At 34.6% G+C, this 26895-nt stretch overlaps 1 protein-coding gene across 5 annotated transcripts in view; it reads right to left on the bottom strand.

Annotated features, from left to right (window-relative positions):
- Positions 1 to 2597: 2597 nt before the first annotated feature.
- The window catches only part of USP45 (ubiquitin specific peptidase 45), a 49499-nt gene continuing 25201 nt past the window's right edge, over positions 2598 to 26895 (bottom strand). For 2 of the 5 annotated variants that reach the window (XM_068985319.1, XM_068985321.1), the window contains exons 9-17: positions 20309 to 20390; positions 18353 to 18444; positions 16724 to 16780; positions 16249 to 16392; positions 14284 to 14950; positions 10694 to 10791; positions 6482 to 6568; positions 3284 to 3437; positions 2598 to 2728 (exon numbers count right to left, since the gene is read on the bottom strand). In XM_068985319.1, coding sequence (XP_068841420.1) covers positions 2598 to 2728; positions 3284 to 3437; positions 6482 to 6568; positions 10694 to 10791; positions 14284 to 14950; positions 16249 to 16392; positions 16724 to 16780; positions 18353 to 18444; positions 20309 to 20390 — 1512 coding nt within the window. Of the gene's footprint in view, positions 2729 to 3283; positions 3438 to 6481; positions 6569 to 10693; positions 10792 to 14283; positions 14951 to 16248; positions 16393 to 16723; positions 16781 to 18352; positions 18445 to 20308; positions 20391 to 26895 lie in introns of those variants that run through there. The other 3 variants (XM_068985322.1, XM_068985323.1, XM_068985324.1) reach the window with 2 other exon arrangements.

Raw genomic sequence — 26895 nt, 5'->3', positions numbered from 1 at the left:
GATTATTCACCATCTCTACTTAACTGTGTAATGGGTAAGCCAAGAGGAAACAGAAAAGAATGCTCATTTCTTCCCCTTCTTTCTTCTTTTCTTTCCTTTCCCTGTTTCTTTCCTTCTCTTTTTCATCTATCCATCTACCGATCAACAAAATAAGAAGCAGGTGACATCCAAAGAAATCTGCATGCCTCTTAATGGTATTTTTTCTAGGAGAAAAATGAGGCAACTTACGAGTGACAATTACATCTTGGTAATTATCATTACCAAGATGGCTGACTTGAATAAAGAGATTTAACTAATAGTTTTCCAAAAGATTTCACTGCTCTGGTACTGAACTCTTCAATGTTAATGGATTAAAGTTAAAGAGAAAACCTTTAAACACTGTTCACCTTTACAGGATACAACCTGAGTTTACAGGTTAACTTATATAAAGATATATTTTTCCATCATTTCACTGTTAAAAATCAAGGAAATCACTACTACTGAAATTTTGACAGCTTAAAAATAGAGTTTATGCAATGACTTTTTAAAGCTCTGAATTTCATATATTATTACTGTCTTTAATCACAATTCCATTCATCCATGTAGCAAAAGGCAGCACTAATAACCTTGATAATATTATATACACAAATATTAAGAAGGGTCAGAATCTTGGTTAAATATTTCCACACGTTATCTATAGCCACTTCTTTAACAACAGGAGAATGAACTAGTACCAGGCACTTATTCAGCACCTGCCTGTACTATCATTTGTGAGCACTAATGATGAGGATGCTTGAACCATGCAGTTATGTGTTTTGATTTAATAATGTAACACCAAAGTAGTCATTTTTTAAACATTTAAGCGTAAGGAATAGTAACATTTTCATGGCAAGTTTTGACAGCTTAATAATTTGTTTTCTAGGAGTGGGGGGAAATATCATCATTTTGATATTAATTATTTTGAAAGAAAATCAGAAATGCCAACTTAATGGTCCATTAAAATAAAAACAAAACCTAGTTGAACTTACTAATGATGCTTACTAAAGACAAAAAGTGATCTCAAAACCCCAAAATCATAATTAATATTTACTGCTCTACAGAACTAGAAAAATGCATATTTTCCTGTTAAGTATAAGAATATAATTCTCTATTTACAAATATGATTTGGTAATTTACATTTCAAAAGTATCCTATGGTTCCATATGAATTAACAACTTCTATTTACCAATTGTACATGTAACAATTATCTATAAATACATTTTGATCTTGGTTAATCACCTGTAAATTATCCTCAACTCCATCATGAATAGGCTGAATATAGTATGTTGATAAAATATTTTAGTATTTTTCTAGTTCTCAAAACCTCAAAGCAATAAGCTAATCAATGTTATTTGTAAATCCATATTACTGAAGTAACCGTGGTGCTTTTTTATATGATTGAGTCACATAAAAAATGATAAAGTCACTATGCCAATTGTGTAAGTATATGTTACAAAAAGGGCTTCTTTCCCTGATAGCTCAGCTGGTAAAGAATCCCTTGCAATGCAGGAGACCCTGGTTCAATTCCTGGGTCAGGGAGATCCCCTGGAGAAGGGTTAGGCTACCCACTCTGGTATTCTTGGGCTTCCCTGGTGGCTCAGACAGTAAAGAAATCCACCTGCAATGCGAGAGACCTGGGTTCGACCCCTGGGTTGGGAAGATCTCTGAAGAAGGGCATGACAACCCACTCTAGTATTCTTGCCTGGAGAATACCTATGGACCGAGGGGCCTGGCAGGCTACAGTTCATGGGGTTCACAAAGAGATGGACTTGACTGAGTAACTAAGCACAGCATAGCACATGTTATAGCAATGTTTCCCACACAGCCGGGTGATATACCACTGGATAGCCCTGAGATGATTTTAAGTGGAGTGCTACATGAGTGAACAATTTTTCTTTAATAGTTATACATTTATTTTAATACTTATTAGAAAAAATATAACTAGCACATAAAATGTGGAATATGATCAAAATAACACTATGGTTTAAAAAGGCTAAAAAATAAGGTTAAGAATAATAAACAATGGCATAGGAGATATATACACACACACACACACACATGAAAACAGAAAACTGGTATGTGAGTCACATTTGGGAAACACTGTCTAAAGAATGATTTGACTTAGCCAGCATCATTTCTGAATGCCTGCAATAAGTCACATTATAAAAGAGTTAACTATTGTGAACTCTGTTATTCTTTTCCAGGACAAATAAGTTTTTAAAAACATGTGTTTATGTTTAAGGATATAAGTTTGAAAGCATTTAGTTTTGTTTTTACTTTGTTTTGTTTTTGGCTGCATCCCACAAGGTATGCAGAAGCTTAAGTTCCTTTACCCAGGGACCCAATCCTGCAGTGGAAGCTGAGTCTTAACCACTGAACCACTGGGGAAGTCCCTGAATGCATTTAGTAAATTTACTTTAAAAGGATTCACCAAAATGGTAACAATGTTCAGGAACATTTGAGGAACATGCTATTCCTACAGAAAAAACTACAAAGGCACATTGCATATTGTGGTTAACACTGCAGCATTTAAATAAAAGTGACCTAAATAATCATTATCAATACTAATTAACAAATAATTATAATATTCTTTCATAAAAAAGAAGGTATGCTTGTGCACTAAGTGCTCTTGATTCTGGAACCACCTGCACGTAAGTGTCACTAACATGGACCCACTGGCTTGCTGATTCACTATCAGCTTCTTTCAAACCTAACAAAACAAAAAGAAGTATAATTTTACAATAAGTATGTTCTGACTTTACACGAAAGTTATCATTAACTATATGTATCTAATGTTAGACTTCATTGCATAAGGCTGTTTGGGGTTAAACATCTTCCAAAATGAACTCTTTCAAAGCATTAATATTAAGAGCATTTAAATATCTAGTGAAATACTAGATAGCCTTATTTAAGGAAAAGTGCATTTACACTAAAAGAGAAAGAAAGAAATACATAGATGACTGAAGCAAATTTTTAACTCTAGCTCTATTCTGAGGACCTAGTATATCTTCAAAAACTACTGATACTATTAAAATGCTATTCCACTGCAAAACACAATGACTTAACACCTTGAAAAACTGGATGCCATCTCACATGATGTGAAGGGTACAGTTTTACGATATTTAAGATTATCTAGGTACTCTTTAAGGTATTTCTCACTTAACAAAGTGAATCCACATGAAGTGTCCATTAAAAAACCTACTTCTTCCAGAAAAAGAATAAATTAATTTGTTTTTAAGAATAAAACAAACTTAGGGTGGCATACCAGGTACATTTTTCTTTCCAGTGATGTGTTCCAGTAATTTCCTGGAGGGTGTTCTCACTTTCACGTAAGCAGTGTAGTGACCTCCTCTCATTGAGCCGCTATGTTCCACTACGCCATAGAGACCATAGAGAACTTTACCTCCCACACTTACATTCTTTTAGACAAAGAAAAAAAAACTCAAATTAATTAGTAATATTTAGTGAAATCTTATTATAAAGGAAAATTAAATTAAATGTACATCCTACTTAAAATAACAGCAATTAACACTATACTGGGGTACTTGCCCACCTGTACTAGACTAGCAAAATGCAAAAACTTGACCTTTTCTGTTGCCTGGGCTGTCGGGAAAAAGAGTGCTCACATGTGAGAATGCAAAAGCAGAAAAATTTCATGCTATTTAGCTAAGCTACACGTGCATTACTCTTGGATTTATCAGTCCCTTTTCTAGGACTCTATCTCACAGGTATCATGAGCCATATGTAAAAACACATGCACCAGACAAGTGATTGCAGGATTATTTGTAATACCAAAAAACTGTAGACTCAAAAGTGCATAAACTGGGGACAGCTTGAATAAACTATAATGCATCCATAGAATAGAGTATTATGCTGTTTGAAAAATGGAGTGCAGATTATCTCTAAACACTGCTATGAAATACTCTGCAGGATACAATGTTAATATGGTAGAAAGAAAGGATACATCTCGTAAGCTATAATTATTAAAGAGGTGAGATATTATACATATATAATAGATATGTACTTATTTGTTTATATTTTTTAAAATTATAGATGAATAAATAATAATTTGAAAAAATGGTTACCTCTAAAGAAAGGAAAGAAACAGGTAGAACGGACATGGAGAAAACTTACACTTTTTGAATTTACCTTGATTTATACATTTGACTTTAGAACTACATAAATACTTTATGTAATTATTAAACAACAACAAAAAAATTTAAGTAATAATACCTAAAAATGAAAATTTTAAAATAAGCAAGTGAACATCCAGTTGGTGGCATAATCATTCTGTGAGCAACCACAGGGGTCATGTCTAAAGAACCGAGGAGCCAACACGAAGAGGCTCTCAGTGGCCAACAATGGACCCACTAGACGTATTAGACTATGAATTAAAAGAAGAGTGCAGTAAATTCAAACATAAAATTTAGTGTGTTAAAATTCATGAATTCATAATGATAGATTTACTGATCACAGTTTGAGAATGATAGTAAATTCATTATTCTGAAACTGGCTTAAAAGAATGGGGAAAGAATTGAGCATTTATCCTGGCTTTTCTAAAAGAACTATAATGTAAAATAATTAAAGAGATGAAAGGAATTTCTTTTATATAGAAGTATTCCAGTAAATAAATGAAGAAAGAGTAACAGGATACCACCATTCTGTAACTGTTAATGAACTCATTGGGCAACACTGGTTGCTAACACCACAGAAAAGTAACTGGCATTATGTGCCACCTGATGAAAGAACAGAAACTCCCTATGAAACAGCCTTATCAGGGGTTGGGGTGGAAGTTGAGGGGTGGGGTGAGGATCTATTCAAGCTTCTCTTGATCCAACTACCTATTTGTAGGAAATCAAGAGGATAAAGGAATAATCATCAAAATCTAAACTCTATGAAACTACCAGAAAGATGATCCAGTTTCTTCAACAAATAAATTGTAAGAAGCAGAGATGGGAGAGGGAAACTGTATTAAGAGAGAGATTTTTCAATCATGACATGTAGTCCTTACTTGGATATTAATTCATTTAAAGAATTTATTAGACAATTGGAAATACGTATGCTAGAAGATAGAAAGTGGAAGTGAAGTCCCTCAGTCATGTCTGATTCTTTGTGACCCCATGGACTGTAGCCTGCCAGGCTCCTCTGTCCATGGGATTTTCCAGGCAAGGATACTGGAGTGGATTGCCATTTCGTTTTCCAGGGGATCTTCCTGACCCAGGGATTGAACCCAGGTCTCCCACACTGCAGGCAGACTCTACCATCTGAGCCACTAGGGAAGCTCAGAAGATATAAATAGTAATGCTAATTCTTTTGGTGTGAAAGTGTATTGTGGTTATGTTTAAAAGGGAGGGGAGGGGGTAATTCTTATCTTTTAGAGAAACATAGAAGAAAAGATTTATGAATGAAAGGATACCCGATACTTGCTTCAAAATAATGTAAGAAAAAAATTAATATAAAAGGAAGAGGTAGATGAGTATGTGGATGGGGTGGGACTGGCCATATAGGTAGGATCTGGGGGCGAGAGGTTCATTTGTACTGTACTCTTTGGTGTTTGTTGGAAATTCTCCATAATAGGTACTTTTAAAAAATATGTTTTTGTAAATTTAATACACAGCTTGCTAGACATTTTGTTTGCCAGATTATCAAGTTCTATGAATATATCAAATTCTATGGAGACTGAATATAAACATCTGGCAGAAAAGTGCTGGTATTCCACAGTAGACGAACTGGATTCACTGAAAAACTGCATTTAAGATATTTTTGTCTTGACTGATCAATGTATTGAAATTATTAAGTTCAATAAGTTTATGTACCACTAAACCCAGACTGTTAACTAGAAATGGCGAACAGGGCAATATGTGAGTTACCCCAGAACTGTGTGGTTTCCACATGGAAAGTAAAGTCATCAATTTCACTTACAGTTAGTTCTCACATATAAGCACAAGCAATTATAAACCAGCTTGTTTTCTATGTCTGATTATTAAAGTATTAGTAATTTTAAATTTGTACTCAGTTGGCAAGTACACTAGTCTCAGTTACGTAAATGAAATGGCATGAAAGACAATGCACTAGTACACCGGTTTACAAAAGAGAAGAAAACTCTTCAAATGCTAAAACTACTACCAATTAAGCACATCATTCACAAGGAACAGGAGAGGGCACAAAGTCTGCTTATTTCTCTCAGCAACTATCTGACTCTAGCAGCATTTACAAGCAGCTTTGATCAGTAAAATCATGCCTCACTTATGCTTTATGCATCTTTTCAACTTATTCTGTCTCCCAAAAGACAAAAGTCATATTCAGTGTGTTAAATGTTGGATGGAAGAAGAAAGGGAGGAAGGGGACAAGAGAGACAGAGGGTAGGAGATAGGGAGAAAGACATGGTCTAATAAACAATACACAGGATATTCTAAAGCATATTATTTGCAAGACAATTAAATATATTAATAATATACTATACCTTACAAGTAGCAGAACAGAATGGTGCTAAGTCAAGCATAAGTGGAAAATCTACATGTCTGTTTACTTTGCGAAGACTCAAACCAGCCTCAAAAAAAAAAAAAAATTGTAACAAACTTAATTTATAGATCATTGGGTTTGTTAATTTTAATTAAAACCAAAAGGGAAATCCAAAAAGTTAGTTTCTTCATAGCTATTAAAACATCAACAATCCAAAACTGATATATGACTAAGTTCTCAATTAGGTTTCATAAACTTATTGCAAAAGATAGTTCATTTACATGGGTATTTTTACCACAGACAATATGAAAATAATTACTTTCACTGTGCATTTCAACACTGAAAAATAAACTCAATGTGACTGAAGCTAAGCTACTGACACATATGCTACCTAAAAATGTACTCAATTGAAGGGTCAGGAGTCTGGTGTTACAGGCCTGACTCAATGACTGGTTAACAGTTAACTTGACTCTAGACAACCTTATCTAGATCAAGGCAGAAAATGGGTATAAATGGGATAGATTAGGTCATGTTCAGTTCTAAAATTCAGTGATATTCATTCATTAAAAAGAAAAAAGCCTGAACACCCAAATCATTTTATCAATAAAAGTAAATATTACATATTATATAAGTCAAAATGAATCTTCATGTTGATTAAGAAACTCTACTTCCTTCTCTATTTTTAGTATCCAAAGGCAGGCCTTGAAAAATGTATATTTGCATTAAGTAATAATAAAAATTTACTGACAGACCATCAAATATATTGGATAGGAAACTCAAAAATAAAAATGGACTCTTTTTAGAATAAGAAGATACTTGAATCCCGTTTGGGTAGACAAAATTAATACAGACGCAACCTTTCATGAAAAGCTTTCATGACTTACTTCAATGACTAGTCTTTTTATTTGCATTAATCACATAACACTTACTATAGATTGTTGCCTATTTCTTTTCTTTAATGAAAAAGAAAAACTTATTTTTTGACCAAAATATTGCCAGTGATTTGCATTTTCAAGTAATCTTTAGGAGTCTTAACCTGATATCAGAAATGAAATTATGAAGTCATATCAGGAAAACTTAATCTGTATTCAATTTGTTTGCCTCCTTTTTTTCTTATCAGGTAACATCTATAAAGCAGCTGATACCTGCAATGTCTGAGATCATGTCAGGCTTATGTGTCCTCCCCAAACAGTACTTTGCTGTTGAAAAATTACCCCTTAAGAGAAGAGACTTCTGTCAACACTGTTATAATCTTTACAATTTTGGGCAGGCTAAAAGAGGAATCTCACTGTCATTGTATTTTGCATTTGTTTTGCTAGAAAGAATGGAACTTCCTTTCACTTTTTCTTGGAATTTTTTACTTCTATGAACTGTCAATTCATGTTCTTTACCATTTTACTATTTGAGTCTTGATCTTTTTCTTATTGATCTTTCAGTTCAGTTCAGTCGCTCAGTCGTGTCCGATCCTTTGTGACCCCATGAATCGCAGCACGCCAGGCCTCCCTGTCCATCACCAACTCCCAGAATTCACTCAAACTCATGTCCATCCAGTCTTTAAGGGCTCTTTATTTATTTTCAATATTAGTCACTTGCTATATTTATGACAAAGGAGCTCCCTCTTGTTGAGCTCTCTCAGGTTCTATGGATGTTTCTAATAGAACTCTAAAATTAGTATGGGGAAATAGGTTTTCAGAGACACAAGAAAGCTAGAAGCAGAGACACTGCTTAGAGATTCTGATCCCTCTATTTCACAGTTTCAGGGAATGAGAATGTGGCTTTGCAGACATTACATCTAGCCTGAGATCAAGAAGGGACCTCAGTTCAGTTCAGTCGCTCAGTCATGTCTAACTCTTTGTGACCCCATGAATTGCAGCACACCCAGGCCTCTCTAATCATCACCAACTCCCAGAGTTTACTCAGACTCACGTCCATCAAAGCAGTGATGCCATCCAGCCATCTCATCCTCTGCTGTCCCCTTCTCTCCTACCCCCAATCCCTCCTAGCATCAGAGTCTTTTCCTATGAGTCAACTCTTCACATGAGGTGGCCAAAGTACTGACTGGAGTTTCAGCTTTAGCATCATTCCTTCCAAAGAAATCCCAGGGCTGATCTCCTTCAGAATGGACTGGTTGGATCTCCTTGCAGTCCAAGGGACTCTCAAGAGTCTTCACCAACACCACAGTTCAAAAGCATCAGTTCTTCGGCGCTCAGCTTTCTTCACAGTCCAACTCTCACATCCATACTTGACCACTGGAAAAACCATAGCCTTGACTAGACGGCCCTTAGTCAGCAAAGTAATGTCTCTGCTTTCCAATATGCTATCTAGCTTGGTCATAACTTTTCTTCCAAGGAGTAAGTGTCTTTTAATTTCATGGCTGCAGTCACCATCTGCAATGATTTTGGAGCCTAAAAAAATAAAGTCTGACACCGTTTCCACCGTTTCCCCATCTATTTGCCATGAAGTGATGGGACCAGATGCCATGATCTTCGTTTTCTGAATGTTGAGCTTTAAGCCAACTTTTTCACTCTCCACTTTCACTTTCATCAAGAGGCTTTTGAGTTCCTCTTCACTTTCTACCTTAAGGGTGGTGTCATCTGCATATCTGAGGTTATTGATATTTCTCCCAGCAATCTTGATTCCAGCTGTGCTTCTTCCAGCCTAGCGTTTCTCATGATGTACTCTGCATAGAAGTTAAACGAGCAAGGTGACAACATACAGGCTTGACGTACCTAGACATCTAGAAAAATTTCCCTGTAAGGGCATGAACTCCTTCTGTAGGTTGTTCCTAAAAGGGATGTAAGTACCAAATATAAAATAACCGTGGTATATCATTCTCAAATCTGGCATGACCCTAGCAAATTCACACCAAGTCCTTGCAGATATACACCTTCCATTTAGCATTCTGATGTACTGTAATGAGACACAATACATCTGCTTCCGCTTTCCATGGCCATTTCCACAGAGTTTCTGTAATGTTGGCTATAGGAAATCAAGAACTTCATCTAATTTCCGTGGGTAGGGATGCAGATACAGAGAAAAATCTCTTCTAGTCCATCTGTGGCCCACCTGATATGTTGCAGATATATCATCAAAGCTTTCCATCTCTTCAGATTTCTTTCAATGGTTTTATATTTAGAAAATTGTTCACACAAGGATCAGGTTAGTAATTTTCCTGAAGTTTTCTTCTAGTCTTTCAATAATGTTTCATACAATTAAAAAAATCTGTCTGAAAACAGTACTGATATCAACATATTTGGTCTAGAAGGAAGCTCTAAATTTTTATTTCAAACACCTTTCTTAAGTCCTTTAGAGAATAATCTAACCTTCTTCCCAACTGGTTTGAGATTCATCCTATATCATAACAACAGACTTTAAATTGTACTCAAATTCACTGACAATTCTGACCACAGTATTTAATTACTAAAGTTTCTTCTGGAGAAACTTCAAAATCATTTTATCAAATACAAAAAAAAAAAAAGAGAGAGAGAGAGAGAAGACATTAAAGTATAACCAACTGGAGAAAAACTTTTAAAAATAGGTTCTCTCCCACTAGAATCCTAGAAAAGTGAGGCCTGCCTTGTAGCCCTTTTTGCAATTAGTTCCAGCCAGCCACACTCAGCCCAAGCACTCTTCTCCACTGGGATAAAACCTCAGAAAGCTATGTGTACCTTGTTATTTCCCTACTTCTAAGGGTTCCTTAAAAATTCTATTTTCTACTGACACAAACCTACACACATACTCTCTCTCTCTCACAGACACACACCACTGAGGTTCCTACCATACCAGCTAAATCTTCATATATTGTGAATTAGACAATCTTATTTAGAAAAGTCTTATAAGCTATCATGGCTGAAAGAGCAGTAAATTTCACAAGAAAAATTTTAAATTCAATAAATTACTGTCTAATCCTTGACAGTACAAGACTTGTGTGTGTATGCTCAGTTGCTCAGTTGTGTCCAGCTCTTTGCAACCCATGAACTGTAACCTGCCAGACTCCTCTGTCTATGGAATTTTCTAGGCAAGAATACTGGAGGGGGCTGCCATTTCCTCCTCCGGGGATCTTTGTGACCCAGGGATCAAACCCGTGTCTCCTGCATCTCCTGCATTAGCAGGTGGATATCTTACAACTGCACCACCTGGGAAGCCTTACAAGACTAAGGGCTCTGCAAAACATACGATGAAAATATGTATAGTACTACTAAAGAGAATTTACCTGATGAAATCTTTTGAGATGGAGAATCAGGATAGCTGGAACAGCAGAAATGAGCAGTTGCTTCCTGGCATTAGTATAAACCCCCTCTGCTTTCTTTTCTGCATAAGATACAATATAATAAATTTATTTATAAATTACGTCTTATACATTATTGCCCATAAAGTATAGTAAACATTTAAACAGAAGCAGTATACCACATTTTTTAAAATGTTAGAAAAGAAATTAAGACTTCTGATTACTGGGAGACTCAACTCAACCCTAAAACTCCAATGATATGAAAGGGATTTTATTTTTAAGCCACACACTTATAAGGACAAAGAACAGGGGAGGTGACACTTGCAACACAACTCTGGAAGCTGGAAAGCTGATAGACCAGAAGTGACTTATGTCAATGCCTTCCAGTATACTTGTAGTTGAAAAAACTGGGTCATAACTCATTGCAGTGAAAGAAGATCATGTATCATGGGAACAATGGGTCATTTCCATAAAAGGTTGTTACATATGTAAAATAGATAGCTAGTGGGAATCTGCTCTACGATGCAGGGAACTCAACCTGGGGTTCTGTGACAATGTAGAGGGGTGGGGCGGGGTGGGAGGGAGGTTTAAGAGGGAAGGGACATATGTATATCTATGATTCATGTTGATGTATGGCAGAAACCAACACAACATTACAAAGCAATTATCTTCCGATTAAAAATAAATTAATAAAAAAATAAGACGTTGTTAGGAAAGACTTGTGATAGGATTTCAAAGGCCAATTGCATATTTAACTTGGATTAGTATAAGCTGGCATTTCTTCCTCTCCCATCTAGACATTAATTTTAATGTATTAACCATATTTTCATTCTGATGCTTTGACATCTGGGGCCTTGCTGACACTGCAAAGTGCCTTTTCCAGAGCCTAATTCTTAGACAGTAAACAAATCAAGTGTGCCTTTCATATGTATTTCCAAAGCCCTTACCCAACTACCTCCTATACTGGGCTCTGATACTCTAGGTCACTATTAACCTGCCCTACTCACACCAGAGCCAGGTACCAGACCACTAGAGACAGTCCCTATACCTCAGATTATTCACTTCTAAACCTTTTTGCCCTGCTCCATTCATTCCTTCCCTCGGCAACCACAATAAAGGCACTTGACTGCACTTTCCCCCTTGCTCCCTCTGTCTCCTGACCAACCCTGGTGATTCCCCTTGTTACCCTGGGTGGCATGTCTTAGTGTGTCCCCTTCTCTTGGGAACTACACTTAAGTAATAAACTACCTTTTCAGTGGCAATCATCTCATCTGTTAGGCTCATTATATCTGAATAATAAAACCTACATTTTAAAACAGTCATTAAGAATCAGAATTTTTTCTTCATTTAATCAAGGCTAGAGGTACACCAAAAACTTCCTACTTGACAAATCAACCTTTTCTACTTTTCTCTTGTCAACAAAACATAGTTAGTATATAGCTAGCTTTATAATATACTATTACTTAAAATCTTCAAATTTATATCTCATGATATGACTTTTGTGAAGGACATTAATCTCACTGGTGTTGCAATTAAGTTTTACAGAAATTATTTCTCAAAAGGCTTCAGATAGCTCAGTTCAGTTCAGTAGCTCAGTCACGTCCGACTCTTTGCGACCCCATGAATTGCAGCATGCCAGGCCTCCCTGTCCATCACCAACTCCTAGAGTTCACTCAAACTCATGTCCCTTGAGTTGGTGATGCCATCCAGCCATCTCATCCTCAGTCGTCCCCTTCTCCTCCTGCCCCCAATCCCTCCCAGCATCAGAGTCTTTTCCAATGAGTCAACTCTTCTCATGAGATAGCCAAAGTATTGGAGTTTCAGTTTTAGCATCATTCCTTCCAAAGAACACCCAGGGCTGATCTCCTTCAGAATGGACTGGTTGGATCTCCTTGCAGTCCAAAGGACTCTCAAGAGTCTTCTCCAACACCACAGTTCAAAAGCATCAATTCTTCGGCGCTCAGCTTTCTTCACAGTCCAACTCTCACATCCATACATGACTACTGGAAAAACCATAGATAGGAAAGACTAGAGATCTCTTCAAGAAAATTAGAGATACCAAGGGAACGTTTCATGCAAAGATGGGCTCAATAAAGGACAGAAATGGTATGGACCTAACAGAAACAGAAGATATTAAGAAAAGGTGGCAAGAATACACAGAAGAACTGTACCCAAAAGATCTTCATGACCAAGATAATCATGACTGTGTGATCACTCATCTACAGCCAGACATCCTGGAATGTGAAGTCAAGTGGGCCTTAGAAAGCATCACTACGAACAAAGCTAGTGGAGGTGATGCAATTCCAGTGGAGCTATTTCAAAGCCTGAAAGATGATGCTGTGAAAGTGCTGCACTCAATATGCCAGCAAATTTGGAAAACTCAGCAGTGGCCACAGGACTGGAAAAGGTCAGTTTTCTTTCCAATTCCAAAGAAAGGCAATGCCAAAGAATGCTCAAACTATCGCACAATTGCACTCATCTCACACGCTAGTAAAGTAACGCTCAAAATTCTCCAAGCCAGGCTTCAGCAATACGTGAACCGTGAACTTCCAGATGTTCAAGCTGGTTTTAGAAAAGGCAGAGGAACCAGAGATCAAATTGCCAACATCCACTGGATCATGGAAAAGGCAAGAGAGTTCCAGAAAAACATCTATTTCTGCTTTATTGACTATGCCAAAGCCTTTGACTGTGTGGATCACAATCAACTGTGGAAAATTCTGAAAGAGATGGGAATACCAGACCACCTGAACTGCCTCTTGAGAAACCTATATGCAGGTCAGGAAACAACAGTTAGAAGTGGACATGGAACAACAGACTGGTTCCAAATAGGAAAAGGAGTACATCAAGGCTGTATATTGTCACCCTGCTTATTTAACTTAAATCAGAATACATCATGAGAAACTCTGGGCTGGAAGAAGCACAAGCTGGAATCAAGATTGCTAGGAGAAATATCAATAACCTCAGATATGCAGATGACATCACCCTTATGGCAGAAAGTGAAGAGCCTCTTGATGAAAGTGAAAGAGGAGAGTGAAAAAGTTGGCTTAAACTCAACATTCAGAAAACGAAGATCATGGCATCTGGTCCCATCACTTCATGGGAAATAAATGGGGAAACAGTAGAAACAGTGTCAGACTTTATTTTTGGGGCCTCCAAAATCACTGCAGATGGTGACTGCAGCCATGAAATTAAAAGACGCTTACTCCTTGGAAGGAAAGTTATGACCAACCTAGACAGCATATTCAAAAGCAGAGACATTACTTTGCCAACAAAGGTCCGTCTAGTGAGATAGCTAGTTCCCTGAAATAAGATTATGTGAATTTGCATTTTCAAGGCAGAGATGGATACTTCCTGTTCTTCAATATTTGGACAAAATTCTATTGAAAATTTCTCTTGCCCAGTCAGTGTCTTCAATGCTAAGGTACAAATATGAGTAAGACAACCCCTGACTTCAAGCAGCCAACGTATGGTGACAGGTCCTTAGGTTCCTCCATGTAGGATCTATAAGCCACTAGCTACTGATTATCAGATAATCCATGAATACTTAAAAAAAAAAAGTTAAGCTAACTATTTACCTGCAGAAGTGGTTTCCTTTCGGTACTTCTGTTTCTTCTCAGTACAGTTCTCACACAGAAGCTTGTTATTCCCCATTAGCAATTCCATAGATGTAAACTGATAGAGACAAGACTGAACTGAACATTCTTTAGAAGTGGTTATATAGCTCTGAGAAAGGGTCTGAAAAGCATTTTGGGGGCTCTGAGACACCATATGCTTGTCCTCTGAAAAACACAAATTATTTGAAACACTTAGTGGCTGATTTTCTCTGTCAAAATCCCTAGCTCGAATTATAGTGCTGCTCAAATGAAGTTCAGAAATAGCTTCGGCCACTCCCTCATCACCATGGTCGCCCTCCCTAGTGAGTGGTTCACTCTTGGACGGGTAGTGAGGGTGTCCATTTGTGTGCGTGTAGTATCCGCTTCTGGATCTCAACAACAAAGTCTGTTTCGGAGCACTCTCAGACTCCGAAGCCTCGCTGTCAGCATCAACGCTACTTTCAGAAAGGCTGTCTTCTTTCTCACTGCCATCGGTAGGGCTTTCAGTCAGAGTCAACTCGGTGTTCATGACGCTTGCAAAGAATGAAGAGTCTCTATTCACCTCAAGGCTTTCATTTTTCTGGTATATGACAGCAGCTTTATCTTCTCCAGATTTTCTTGTACATTTTCTGCCATGAATTAGCTGATTCTGTAAGTTGATAGTGTTTTCAGAGAAAAGAATCTTGTGACCTTACTGAAAATAAATGCTAATAAGTCTTATTTAAACATTTCACAATTATTTAAATACTATTTCTAGTACCTCTGAAATCCATTTCCTAAATCTAACCAAACTACAATGAACAGTATGCTAACAAAAAGCTCTAATTTAAAAATAAACTTTTACACAAGGAACCAACTTAATGGTTACCTATTTATGGGTGGGGAACAGGACTTTTGTGGAACAGTGCTATGCTGGAAGCTTTTCAAGTGTAAACCTCTGCACAATCTCTGTACTTTTGCCCCTTAAAGGACTTTTGAACAGAGTAAGTTAAATCTGGTAATACATCAATTTGCCAAGCTAGTATAAATCATATCATGTAAAAAAGCGTTTTTTTTTTTTTAACAAGGTGCAAATTCAAATGGATGTCTTTAAATTTATACGGCTTTATTCATCAATCACCATGGTCACCCTCCCTAGTGAGTCCCTGGTGAAACAGTGGATCAGACAATGGTCATCAATTACTGATAACATTACAGGAAAAGAAATATCAAATGTAATATGCACCTCCTGAGGGAAATACATACCATCACTTGAAAAAGTTTTCTTGCAAAAAATTAAATAATCAAACTTAAAGCTATTTAGGCCTTTAGTTCTAACTGCCTTAGAGAGGAAACAAAGGGAACAGAGGTGTCTCTTAAGAACATCTAGATGAATTACTGCATGCAAAACGAACTACCACAATATACAAAATGCATTACTATTGATGTGGGAAGGTGAGACTGCTGGAAAAAAATGATCTCGTGTCTTCAACAAATAAATTGCAAAGAAAAAAAAGGTGGAATCTGTGGATTAAAAGACATTTATGAGACGTGGGAATCTATAGATCTTTTTAAGATCCTAAATTCAAATATGCTTGAAAAAGCAAAAACAAATATTTTATGACTCAATTACAGAAATTAAAATTATGACTAGATGTTTGTCCAATAAGTTTTAAATATTTTTAGGTACAATAATGATACAATGGTTATGTCTTTAAAAAGCATCTTTTGGAGACACACATTTAGATATATGTTGGAATTTATTTCAAAATAACCTAGGATGAGGAGGAGGAAAATGTGAGACAGACAGATAAAACATGACTAGCTGTGAGATGACAACTATGACACTGAGAAATGGGCACATGGGGGGGTTATTATACCTTTTTCTCTATTTTTGTATACTTTAAAAAATTTTTCTTACTAAAATGTTTCAAAAAGCATTTGTTTCACAAATGCATATAATCTTACCATATCTTTAGATGAAGAATGCTTCCTGATGGCTCTGGGTTGATGAGTATTTTCTACAGTAAGAGTGCCACTGTATTGACCATTATCTGTCTCTTGTAAACTTCCATATTTACTTATTCTTCCCAAAAGTACAGGTTTTGAAACCTATATAGATAGCATGTACATAATACAAAATTTCTTTAGGAAATAAATTCTGGATATCATATACTTTTTAATATTTGTAACACTTGAAATATAATTTCCTAAATGTTAATTCTCAAAATATAAAGCATAAGGGTTTAAATTCCTTGAGATTAGGAACTATGTCATCCTTCACTCATACATATACAAACTCCAATATCAAATACACTGCACAAACTCAATTACTGTATATAAAGACTAATGACTCTCAGATACTTGATAATATACTCAAAAATGCCTACATTATGAATTTATAAATGTCCTTCACAAAAAGACTTAAGGTTTTTCTCCTTACCCTTTCTTCTATTATAGGAAGTGAAATATCAATAAAAGGATCTTTCACGGTGGAGATCTTAAAAAGAAAACACATTGAAAACTTCAGTTAGAATTCTAATGTAAACAATGTAGTTTTGTAAACTCTTAAAGAAATCTTCCCAGGAAAACTTAAAATCTTAAGTTAAAAAGCATTCCTGGAAGAAATAGTAATTTAATTGGGTATAGCAATACATTTGTTCAGTCGCTCAGTTGTATCCAACTCTTTGTGACCCCATGGCAACACATATGCAGTTAATCAAAATAAGATAATCCAAAGCTTCAGTAAATGCAACACAGTTGACTTTTATAATACTGCTAATATGACTAATGTGGAATATTTAAAGTAACTTTTAAAATAAACTTATATAATAAAACTGATTAACTGAGGATATAAGTATATTTTTGGTGAAATTGGCGCCATAACATATGATATATGTTATGACATAACATAAATAAAATATGAAATGTTAAGAAAAAGCCATGAGAAAAGCTAGAGAACTTGACTATGTTTTGAAGATTCTTCAGGATAATTCTATTTTAAAAGATACTCTATAGTTTATGAAAAAAGAAATCAACTTCTACATTGAATATATTAGAAACCTAAGTGGAGCTGACTATTGAACAATGTGGGGGTTAAGAATGCTGACCCCCATCCCACTGAATAGTCAAAAAGTAGAGCATAACTTCACAGTTGGCGCTTTGTATCTGGGATTCTGCATCTGCAGATTCAACCAAATGCAGATTGTGTAGGACTTTACCAGTATTTATTGAAAAATTTTGTGTATAAGTGAGCCCTTTGCAGTTCAAACCCATGCCATTCAAACCCATGCTGTTCAAGGGTCAACCATAATATCATGATGACACATTCTGTGCTTCACTATGATAGGCTTGAAGGAGATACAATATATAATCCTGATTTTATAAGATTAGAGAGGGAAGATACTCTACAATCTGGGATAGGAAGACAGATATAAAAACTCTCTCTTTTATGATTAAAATCTGACAGAAGTTTAAACCTATTATATGCCATACAGTTCCAGAAATATTCCTTACCAAGCAATTGAAAAACCTGTAAAAATTTATACAGTCCTTAAGAAGCTGTTACAGTACAGATGGCATTCAAAATGAAATTATCACTAAATTCAAAGATGAGTCAAGTCTGCTTTTTAAGAAAAAATTGAACAAGTCATATAAATGTAAACTTTTAAAGAAGATCAGTCTAAATTATGTCACTACATTGAATTATTTCTATTGGGATTACAATTTAGGGCAATGCATAATGATATTAACGTAGTTACTCTCTTCACAGAAGTTTCTCTTTCATTTTCAACCCAAATGACTAGCTAGCACATAGGACCATACTAAAACAGGCTAAATGAACTTCACAGGTGTGTCAAGAGGAAAATTTAGATAACATTTACTTAAAAAAAATTATACATTATGTTTATTTTCTAGCAGTGAAGGATATATTTTTTAAAGACTTTCAAAAACTACTATGTAGTCATCTGTCACAAATAAAAATGACTGCTGATGATTACATGTGAAAGAAAACAATAAAACAATGTGACTATAATCTAGTCCGTGTTGAAGAGAATTCCAAAGTACCTACATTTGAACATTCTTCACACATGACCGTGCTAGTTAATTCACCAATAAAGATACGATCTATGAAGTTCATTTTCACACCTTCTCTTCCATATGCTGTAAAAATAATACTTTTAATGCAAAAAACATATCAACCATCAACCTAACAATGTAACAGGCTTTTTTTCTGTTGAATCAAAAGAAATCTGAATAATCTGGGACATATTTAATAATATATTTTACTATATGATGTTATAATTTTCTTTACAATTCTATAGAGAAAATGTGACTATCAACTACTGCAGTCTCAAATAAATAACAAACTGATTGTTCTTAAACTTTAAGAAGTAAAATAAGTAGAGTAATCACCACTGTTCATACCACAGTCAACTGCTCCCACTAAACCCTTTAAAAAGCCTCTGTGCCTAACCTAGAGGTAGACAGAGGGATGAGAAAAGAGATTATGATTTAGGGCTACAAATGCCAGGACCCTAACTGTGGGAACAACAGAGTAGTAAAAGACAAGTAAACCCTGCAAAGCATAAAGAACTAACATGGAAATTAATAACTTAGCTATATATTTAACTCCTGTTACATAAAAATGCTAAAAACATTCTATTTCTATTTATTTATTATATGTTACATATTTATACATTTATAAATAAAAGAAAATGATGCCTATGCTTTGATTCAAAATAATACGGAATTGGGGGAGAACAGATGAAACATGAATCAAGTGTAATTTAAGCATGATTATGGGCACACAGGCACATGGGCTTCACACTATTCTAATGGAAGTTTGAAATTTCTCACAGTAAACCACGGTGGGAAATATATTTAAAAAAAATTTTTTTAAACCTATTCACTCCTCTTTCAAATTTCTCCTCCATCCTTTTTGGCTCTCTATCCTCAAATTTCATGCAAACAATTTAAATCATTTTAAAACATTACTTGAAGCACTGAATGACAGAGCAGATTTTTATCTGGACATATCAAGAAATACCTATTAATTATGATGGTAACTATTTAGAAGTTATGTTTGACTAAGATGTTTCATTAAGGAAAATTGTACAAGGGATTGAAAATAAGTCAGATTACAAAACTGAAAAGGAGTGAAAGAAAAAACGAACAGTTATTCTAAACATGCACTAGATGGCACTATCTCAAAACAAAAGAACAGAGCATACCCGAGAACCTATTATTTTTTAAAATCTTGAACCTTCAACAGCACATAAAGTTTTGTTATATACAAGCTTAATGTATTTATATTTGTTCATATAGACATGCTTTATATATAATGCTATAAAAACAGAATTAGAAAAGAGAATAAATAAAGTAAGAAATAATATTTTAAAACATTTTCTAAAAATGAATTACTATTTCAAGGAAGAATATATTTATAGGACATAATAAATTGTTAATAAATGGGATATAAACCTACATTTAAATACTGATCATTATAAATGATCAGCTTTGATCAGTTAGTTAATCATTGTTTCTGCCTCATATTTTGGCTGATGAAGAGTCAACACTAGTAGACATGTATGCTTGACTTAACAGTATCCTCTTAAATAATGATTTCCTTGAAGGAATCTCTGGAACACTGAAGCATTTTGTCTAGCTAAGACTAGCCAATATCCATAAATCCACTATCGAAAAATGACTCAGTATGATAAAAGTAAACTTCCAAGGGAGGTTGCTACTTTCAACAACCTTTCAAATCTCCCATAGGATACTTCTCTTAAGTGCATCAGTCAAACTGTATATTTGATACTAGTTTTTTTTTTTAATTCACATAGATTCTAACATTTTCTTTCTATGACCCATTAGACTATCTTGCCACCACAGGAATAAGTAAATTCTCATTACTTCAGAGAATTAGTTCACATAATGTTCAGTTCCTCTCCTACTTCCCCGCTAAAAACAAACTTACAATATTTTCTTCTAGAAAAAACTCTTAACAGTGAAACTGTCAACATACCTTTGACTTTTTTTCTAGTTTCATCATCAGCAGTTTTAGTAGTTGGGTTGTTGAATGCTTTTAGAATGCCAGCTTGTATTCGCTATAAAACAAAGCAGTTAAGAATTTCTTAAGAATCTATACTAGAATGTATCCTTTCAAAGCATTATTCTGTGTTCCTGTGACTAGAATCTGGTTTCAGTGACAACTGATTCAAGCTTCATCCTCTTAACAAGAGGATTTTCAAACAGCAACATACACTGGATCTCAGTTCCCTAGTCTGTAAATTAAAATGACTGAATTTTTAGAAAGTTAAATGTATCCTTTACTCCAGTTCTAAAACTCCATGCATGAATAATTCTGTGTTGCCAGATTCTCCCCCAAATAAGTGAAGGTTCCTATATACAGGTTCTCTCTTGTGTTTAAAGTATTTTTCACAGTCAACAAAATGCAAGCAGTCTAGCCCCATTTTTTTTTTACAGGTTTAGAATAAGTTCTCCTTTTTTCTTCTATCCCCCATCTCTCGCTTCCTCCCTTCCTCTCCCCAACTCTATCCCTAAGATGATTTACTCCTTAATCAGGACAAAAAGTAACAAGTAGACCATATGAAATTTCTTATCTACAAAGAAAGTCGTAATACATAAGAAGCTATTAAACTTGTCACTATGACCTCCATATAGATTATTTTACATATATATATATATATACACATATGCATAAACATATATATATATGACTAAAGTCCAGAATATTGTCCACAAGAAGAAGACAACTCCAGAACTTGATTTTTATTTTATTTGAATTTAGTTGTCAATGAAAATCATGTGTGCAAGTCATCAGCAGCACTTAGTAAATGATAAGGCTTATGGTTCTACACCTCTTATGGTTTAGAAAAGATCTAACCTCACGAAAAACTCTCAGAATAAAACTAAATATATTTCAAAAATAAAGATTTATTTAAGCCAATAAATTATCATCTTTTACACTAATTGCGGCCCTCTTAGTGGATAAATTTAATCTTCTCTAATTCACATTTTAACAGTGGGGTGAGGGGAAAGGTAGTAAGCAAAGTCAGGTTTTCATATATGTGAAACCACTGTTTGACTTAGATTTCTTGATATGAAAATGATACATAAATCTTTTGCTAAAAAATTATCATGTCAAAGAGAAATTAAACAGAATTGCAATCTTCTCAGAGAGTAAGAAAACTTTATATGTCAGAATCCAAGATACTTTTCACTCTTCAGAACAGCTTTATATATGTAGATCAATTGAAAAGAATTAAAAACGAATTAAGCAGCTAACTTATACATTTAGAAAAGGACATCAAACTGAACACAAGTATAAGGAAAGAGTTAAGAGGAAAAAAGTAGAAATTGAAGAGAATAAATAAATGAATCAAAAGCTGATTTTCTGGGCACCAGGGATAAATAAACCCACCAACTAATCTAAATCAAGATAAGCGTGAAAAAAAACATAAGCATGAAAAGCATAACATCACATATAACAAAGATGGAGAATCACCACCTAAATGAAAGATATTACAAATAATCATGAGAGACCATTTTGCTCAACTCTTAGGTAATTATATTTGGAAATTCAGGAAAAAAAAAGTAGATAATTTTCCAAAACATTAGAAAATTTTCCAGCTTTCAAGGAAGAAAAAAAAAATCATTAAAGTCACTGAATTACATATTCCCTGCACAAACCTCCAATAATTTCACAGAAGACTACAGTAAAGCTATGTACCAGGGCACAGAAAAAGGGAAGCTATCATTATCTTCATGAAGCATAATATTGGTACCAAAAGCTGACAAGAGTGTACACACAGATATACTATCACCTAAAAAAATTCTAAATAAAATATCAGCAACAGAATATAGCTAGCTGCACAATTAAAAAAAACACACACAAAGATTATAGTATGACCAAGAGGCTTTTATTCTAGTAATACAGAGATATTAGGGAAATCTAATAATATTAATTAATATAAGCCATCATATACACTGAGTAAAAATAAGATCAAATCCCTCAATACCCCCATTCACTACTACTATTTAACACTGTATTAAAGTTTTACTGATGTATTTGACAAAAAATAAATCTCAGAGATATAAAAGTATAAAAGAGAGAAAATTATTTGCAGATGAGATGACTTTTTACTTCAAAAAGCCAGAGGAACTAAATTAAATAAAAAGCTACTATAATAATGAGAATAATAGGGAATATATGAATATAATGAAGTCAATCGCCTTCACACAAACAGAACTGTCAGAAGATATAGCAAAAAATAAACTATAATAGCAACTGAAAATATAAAATAGCTAGGAATAAACTAAACAAATGTGTAATATCTAAATGAGGAACACTACTGAAAGATACAAAAGAAAATGTGATCAAATGGAAAGACATAGCATGTTCTTGGATAAGTCCTATCATTATGAACATTTCAATCCACCTTCCACCCAATTTATTTATTTAACATAATCCCAGTGAAAATGGCAATAGTATATAGATTTTAGAGTTTTTTCTTTTTTTAATGTGAGAGATTGAAGGGAGAGATAGGTTCTACCCAGATATGGAAAAAATAAATAAGAATAGCAATGAAAACTTGGGGGCAGAGAGGAAAGTGTAGTAAGAGATGACTGACCAAATGCATTAAAATCTTTATAACTGAAAGGTTAAATCTAGTACTTAAACATATAAGCAAACACAACTAAGGGCAAGTTGAGAAAAAACCCAAATAATATGAGAAGTTAGTACGAGTGCTACCAATTTAGTGGGGAAAGCATACTATATAGTTTGGGTAACTATAGGACAGCCAAATGGGAAAAATGAAAATATCATGGAACAGGGTAAATTTCAATAGATTAAGATTTAGATAAAAGTCAATCATAAAAGTATCAGAAGAAAACATGGGGAAATTCTTTTATAACTTTGAAGTAAATTAAAAATGCCTTTTCAACTAAGACTCAATATCCAGAAGCCATTAAAAAAAAATCTTAAGATTTTTAAATTCAAAAACAAAAAAATGTTTAAATTACATTAAAAAAAAAAGCTATTGCCACATTATAGGCAAAATCATATCACAAATGATAAACTTGGTAACATATTTCCTCTCTAGTACACAAAAAGCTTTTAGAAATCATCAAAGGATCAAAACCCAGTAGAAAAATGGGCAAAAAGATAAGAACAAATGAAAAGATATTGGGCTTTATTTATAAAGAGAAAAACGTACACTAAAATTACCCTGAGATACCCTTTTCTACCTATCAGATTGGCAAAAATGTTAAAGTTTGGTACAAAAGTCTTTTGGTGAGGCTATGGAAAGACACTTATGTTGCTGACACAGGGAAAACTATATGCCTATGGAGGACAATTTGGTAACAGTTATCAAAATTACACATGCATGTATCATGTGACCCAGAAAGCTCACTTCTATATTTATACAGATATACTTACAGACATGTGAAATAACACACATACATTATTCATCAGAGCATTGTTCATAAAGGCAAAAACACTAGAAACAACATATAAGGAACAATCAATAAGGAAATGGTTAGAATTGGTTATAAAGGAACAGGTTTTTTTTTAAAAAAGGAAACTTTCTATCTTCTGATATGGAAAGTTGCTACAATATGTTACCTCAAAAAGACGGGGTCATGGATTAGTATATGCCACTTTTTGAAGAATCAAAAGGAAATATACATATGTATACACACGCATCACCAAATGAGAACATAAAAAAAGAAAGATAACAAAGTGGTTTACAGGCAACAGCAGGGACATAATGTAACAGAGTCAGAGAGAATTCCCAGGAGGACAGTTAGGAAGAATTTCAGAATGATGCTTACACTGCTAATGTGGGAGGCAACCAATCTAGACTGGGGCAGTGAGACTTACAAGATGGACATATTGTTGACACCAAGATCCCTTCTGCCATTCTACCATGTTTTTCTCTGAGAACAGAAGGTACAGGGAATGAGCTGCTAATGTTACATCTCCCCTTCCTGCTCTGCTACCTTGATCAGAAGAGGACACAATTTACCACCCCAGAATTGTTCTGCTTGGGCCTATTCCCGAGAGTCATGATGTGGGCCATGATGAACTCAGAAGCAGAAAACACGGAGCAGTCTCCAGCCTTTTGGGATGAGAACTAGTACCTGGTCTCTTTTAATCTCTGTCAATTGACCTTGACTTTGACAGGTGTGACTCAGAACACATTCATGACCTTGCCTACTGACTTTCCCAGAAAGAGGTCTTGTAAATTGGCAAGCCAAAGCCAGACTATGTTCCAGAGATTCTCTCATCTTTTGGGAACCATCCAATAAAGGCAGTTAAGTTTGTGCTTGTTACTCAGTTTTCAAAAACTAAACAATATATTGTTTAAGCATACAGAAGTAGCTCTCAAAACTATGGAATGATTTCTGTAAAAGTCAAAACAGTAGTTACCTGTGCTGAGGAAGAAGTATTTGAAAAAAAGAAACAGGTAGCTTTTATGGTACTAATAATCTATTTTTTAACTCTGGGGGTGGTGGTAGGGAGGAGTGCTAATAGTATTTATAGTATGCTTTAAACTATATTTGTACATGTTCTTTCATACGTATGATATGTTTTATAATTAGTTTTTAATATTCCTCCCCAATAATTATGAAAGTAAGTTCTATTTATTAACTAGCCTATGATCAGCACATTGTATTTCCTAGAACTGCTCACTATTCTCTTTCAAGTGTATTTTGAAAGTTAATGTAAGATTCAAAAATTTAAATATATACAAAGTAGGATATAAAAGTAAACATACAACAATCCATACCATGTTATTCACTCCTAAAATATACTTACATGTGAAGGAAATTGAAATATGTGTCCCAGAAGCTATTAAATACTGAAATAATCTCCAATTCAGACTCAATAAACTTGAAAATTGATATCATTTTGATACTGTCTGAGGTAAACTTGACTTTTTTACCTTGAAAAGAGAACACTGAACTAAAAGAAGCGAATTAGAATGGTGCAAGAGATATGCAAGAGAAATATTCAATGGACTTAAATGAAAGATGCCACAAATACCCAAGTTTACCTATAAATATCATCTATAGATATAACTGTAAAAAGTCTCTCGAGCAACTAAAGACCTCTAATTCAACTTACAAGTCTATAAATTTATTCTACAATGTGAACAGTTTACTAATTCAGACATGACTTTTAATGAGCCTTTACCATACACTGATATGTAAGCTGTAATATCACTCTTTTTTAAAAGAGTAAAAACAATAAAGCTGTTTAAATTCTTAACTTCTAAACTATTAGACATCTGCTTTTTTTATTGTATCCTAGCCACAAATTTACATTCTCTGCTCTAAACTGTTAAAGTTAGTTAAAAGGTAGTTAATCAAGTTGAATAAAATAAATGGGTTAAGGTCCATCTACAACTTTCATTGTTAAGAGCTATGCTTTGAACCATTTAGATTTTTTAAAAAGACTGGTCAGAGAGCTACTAACAACTGCAGCACATTAATCAATTTGCAGCATCAAGGTTCAACCAGTTCAAACCTCCTTGTTAAACTCTTTTTAAAAATAAGAATGCAAAACACATAATTTAAGTTAGCAGAGCTAGTCTACCTTTAAAAGCATGTTACCTAATAATGGATTAAAGTGATAAATCTTTGATAATAAAAATGTAATAATACCATTAATTTAGTGATAGCTCAAACTAAAAGGAAAAAAAGTCAAGAAGCATATATTTCTAAGCTGAAAAGACTGCCTATAAAAGAAGCCCTTATTGTGAATTTGACTTTATTTCACATATAAAAAGTTTACAATTTTTCCACAAATGATCCCTTTTATCTCTCTGCTCAGCAAGAGGGAGTTATATTCCTCAACTTCATAGTCATAAGAAAAAGACCTTAGTGAAACAAGATGAAAGGAGGTCAGCCGTTTTTTAACCATCACTGGAAGAGTCTGGTGGCAGACATACCGCTGTAGCCTTCCTTCAATCAAAGAACACATGCGCTGACACACTACAACAGCAGCCCGATTAACAGCTGTGGAGTTCCCAGGCCAGACAATGCAGCTCCTGCCCGGGTGCTCACTGTACAGCCAGCACGACCGTCCTTGCTTACGAGACAGAACAGATCCAAGACTTGACATTTTAATTCTGCCACTCCATCTAAAAGCCTCACATAGAGGAAGAAAGATAAGAGCTTTCAAAAAATAATGTTTCCTGCTGTACTGCCTGAGTTTTCAAGATACTGTGAATCCCAACGCATCATTACGACAAAAGAATAATTACAACAAAGAATGCCATCAATGAAAGTAAAATAGAAAAAAAATCACAATGATAGATTTTATTGTTTTATTTGTAATAGCAACAGAGAAAAACATTGTAAAAAGGTGACTTTTAATTCCATTACAATGATACATGACCACTATGTAGTAAACATATTCCTGTAAATCTCAGGCGAAAAGAAAAAAAATCATTCTAGCAACTGATGGCTTCAATTAATCCTAAAGTAACTACTGCGTCATCTGTAGGCTCAGAAGGTCAAAATGCATTTACTATTCCTAACACAGAGCATCTCTTTCTACTTTGCTACCTTGTATCA

Source organism: Capricornis sumatraensis, chromosome 13 (genome assembly GCF_032405125.1).
Source record: "Capricornis sumatraensis isolate serow.1 chromosome 13, serow.2, whole genome shotgun sequence".
Classification (NCBI taxonomy): domain Eukaryota; kingdom Metazoa; phylum Chordata; class Mammalia; order Artiodactyla; family Bovidae; genus Capricornis; species Capricornis sumatraensis.
The sequence above is the reverse complement of the archived record's forward strand: the minus strand, read 5'-3'. Positions and strand labels throughout refer to the sequence as shown.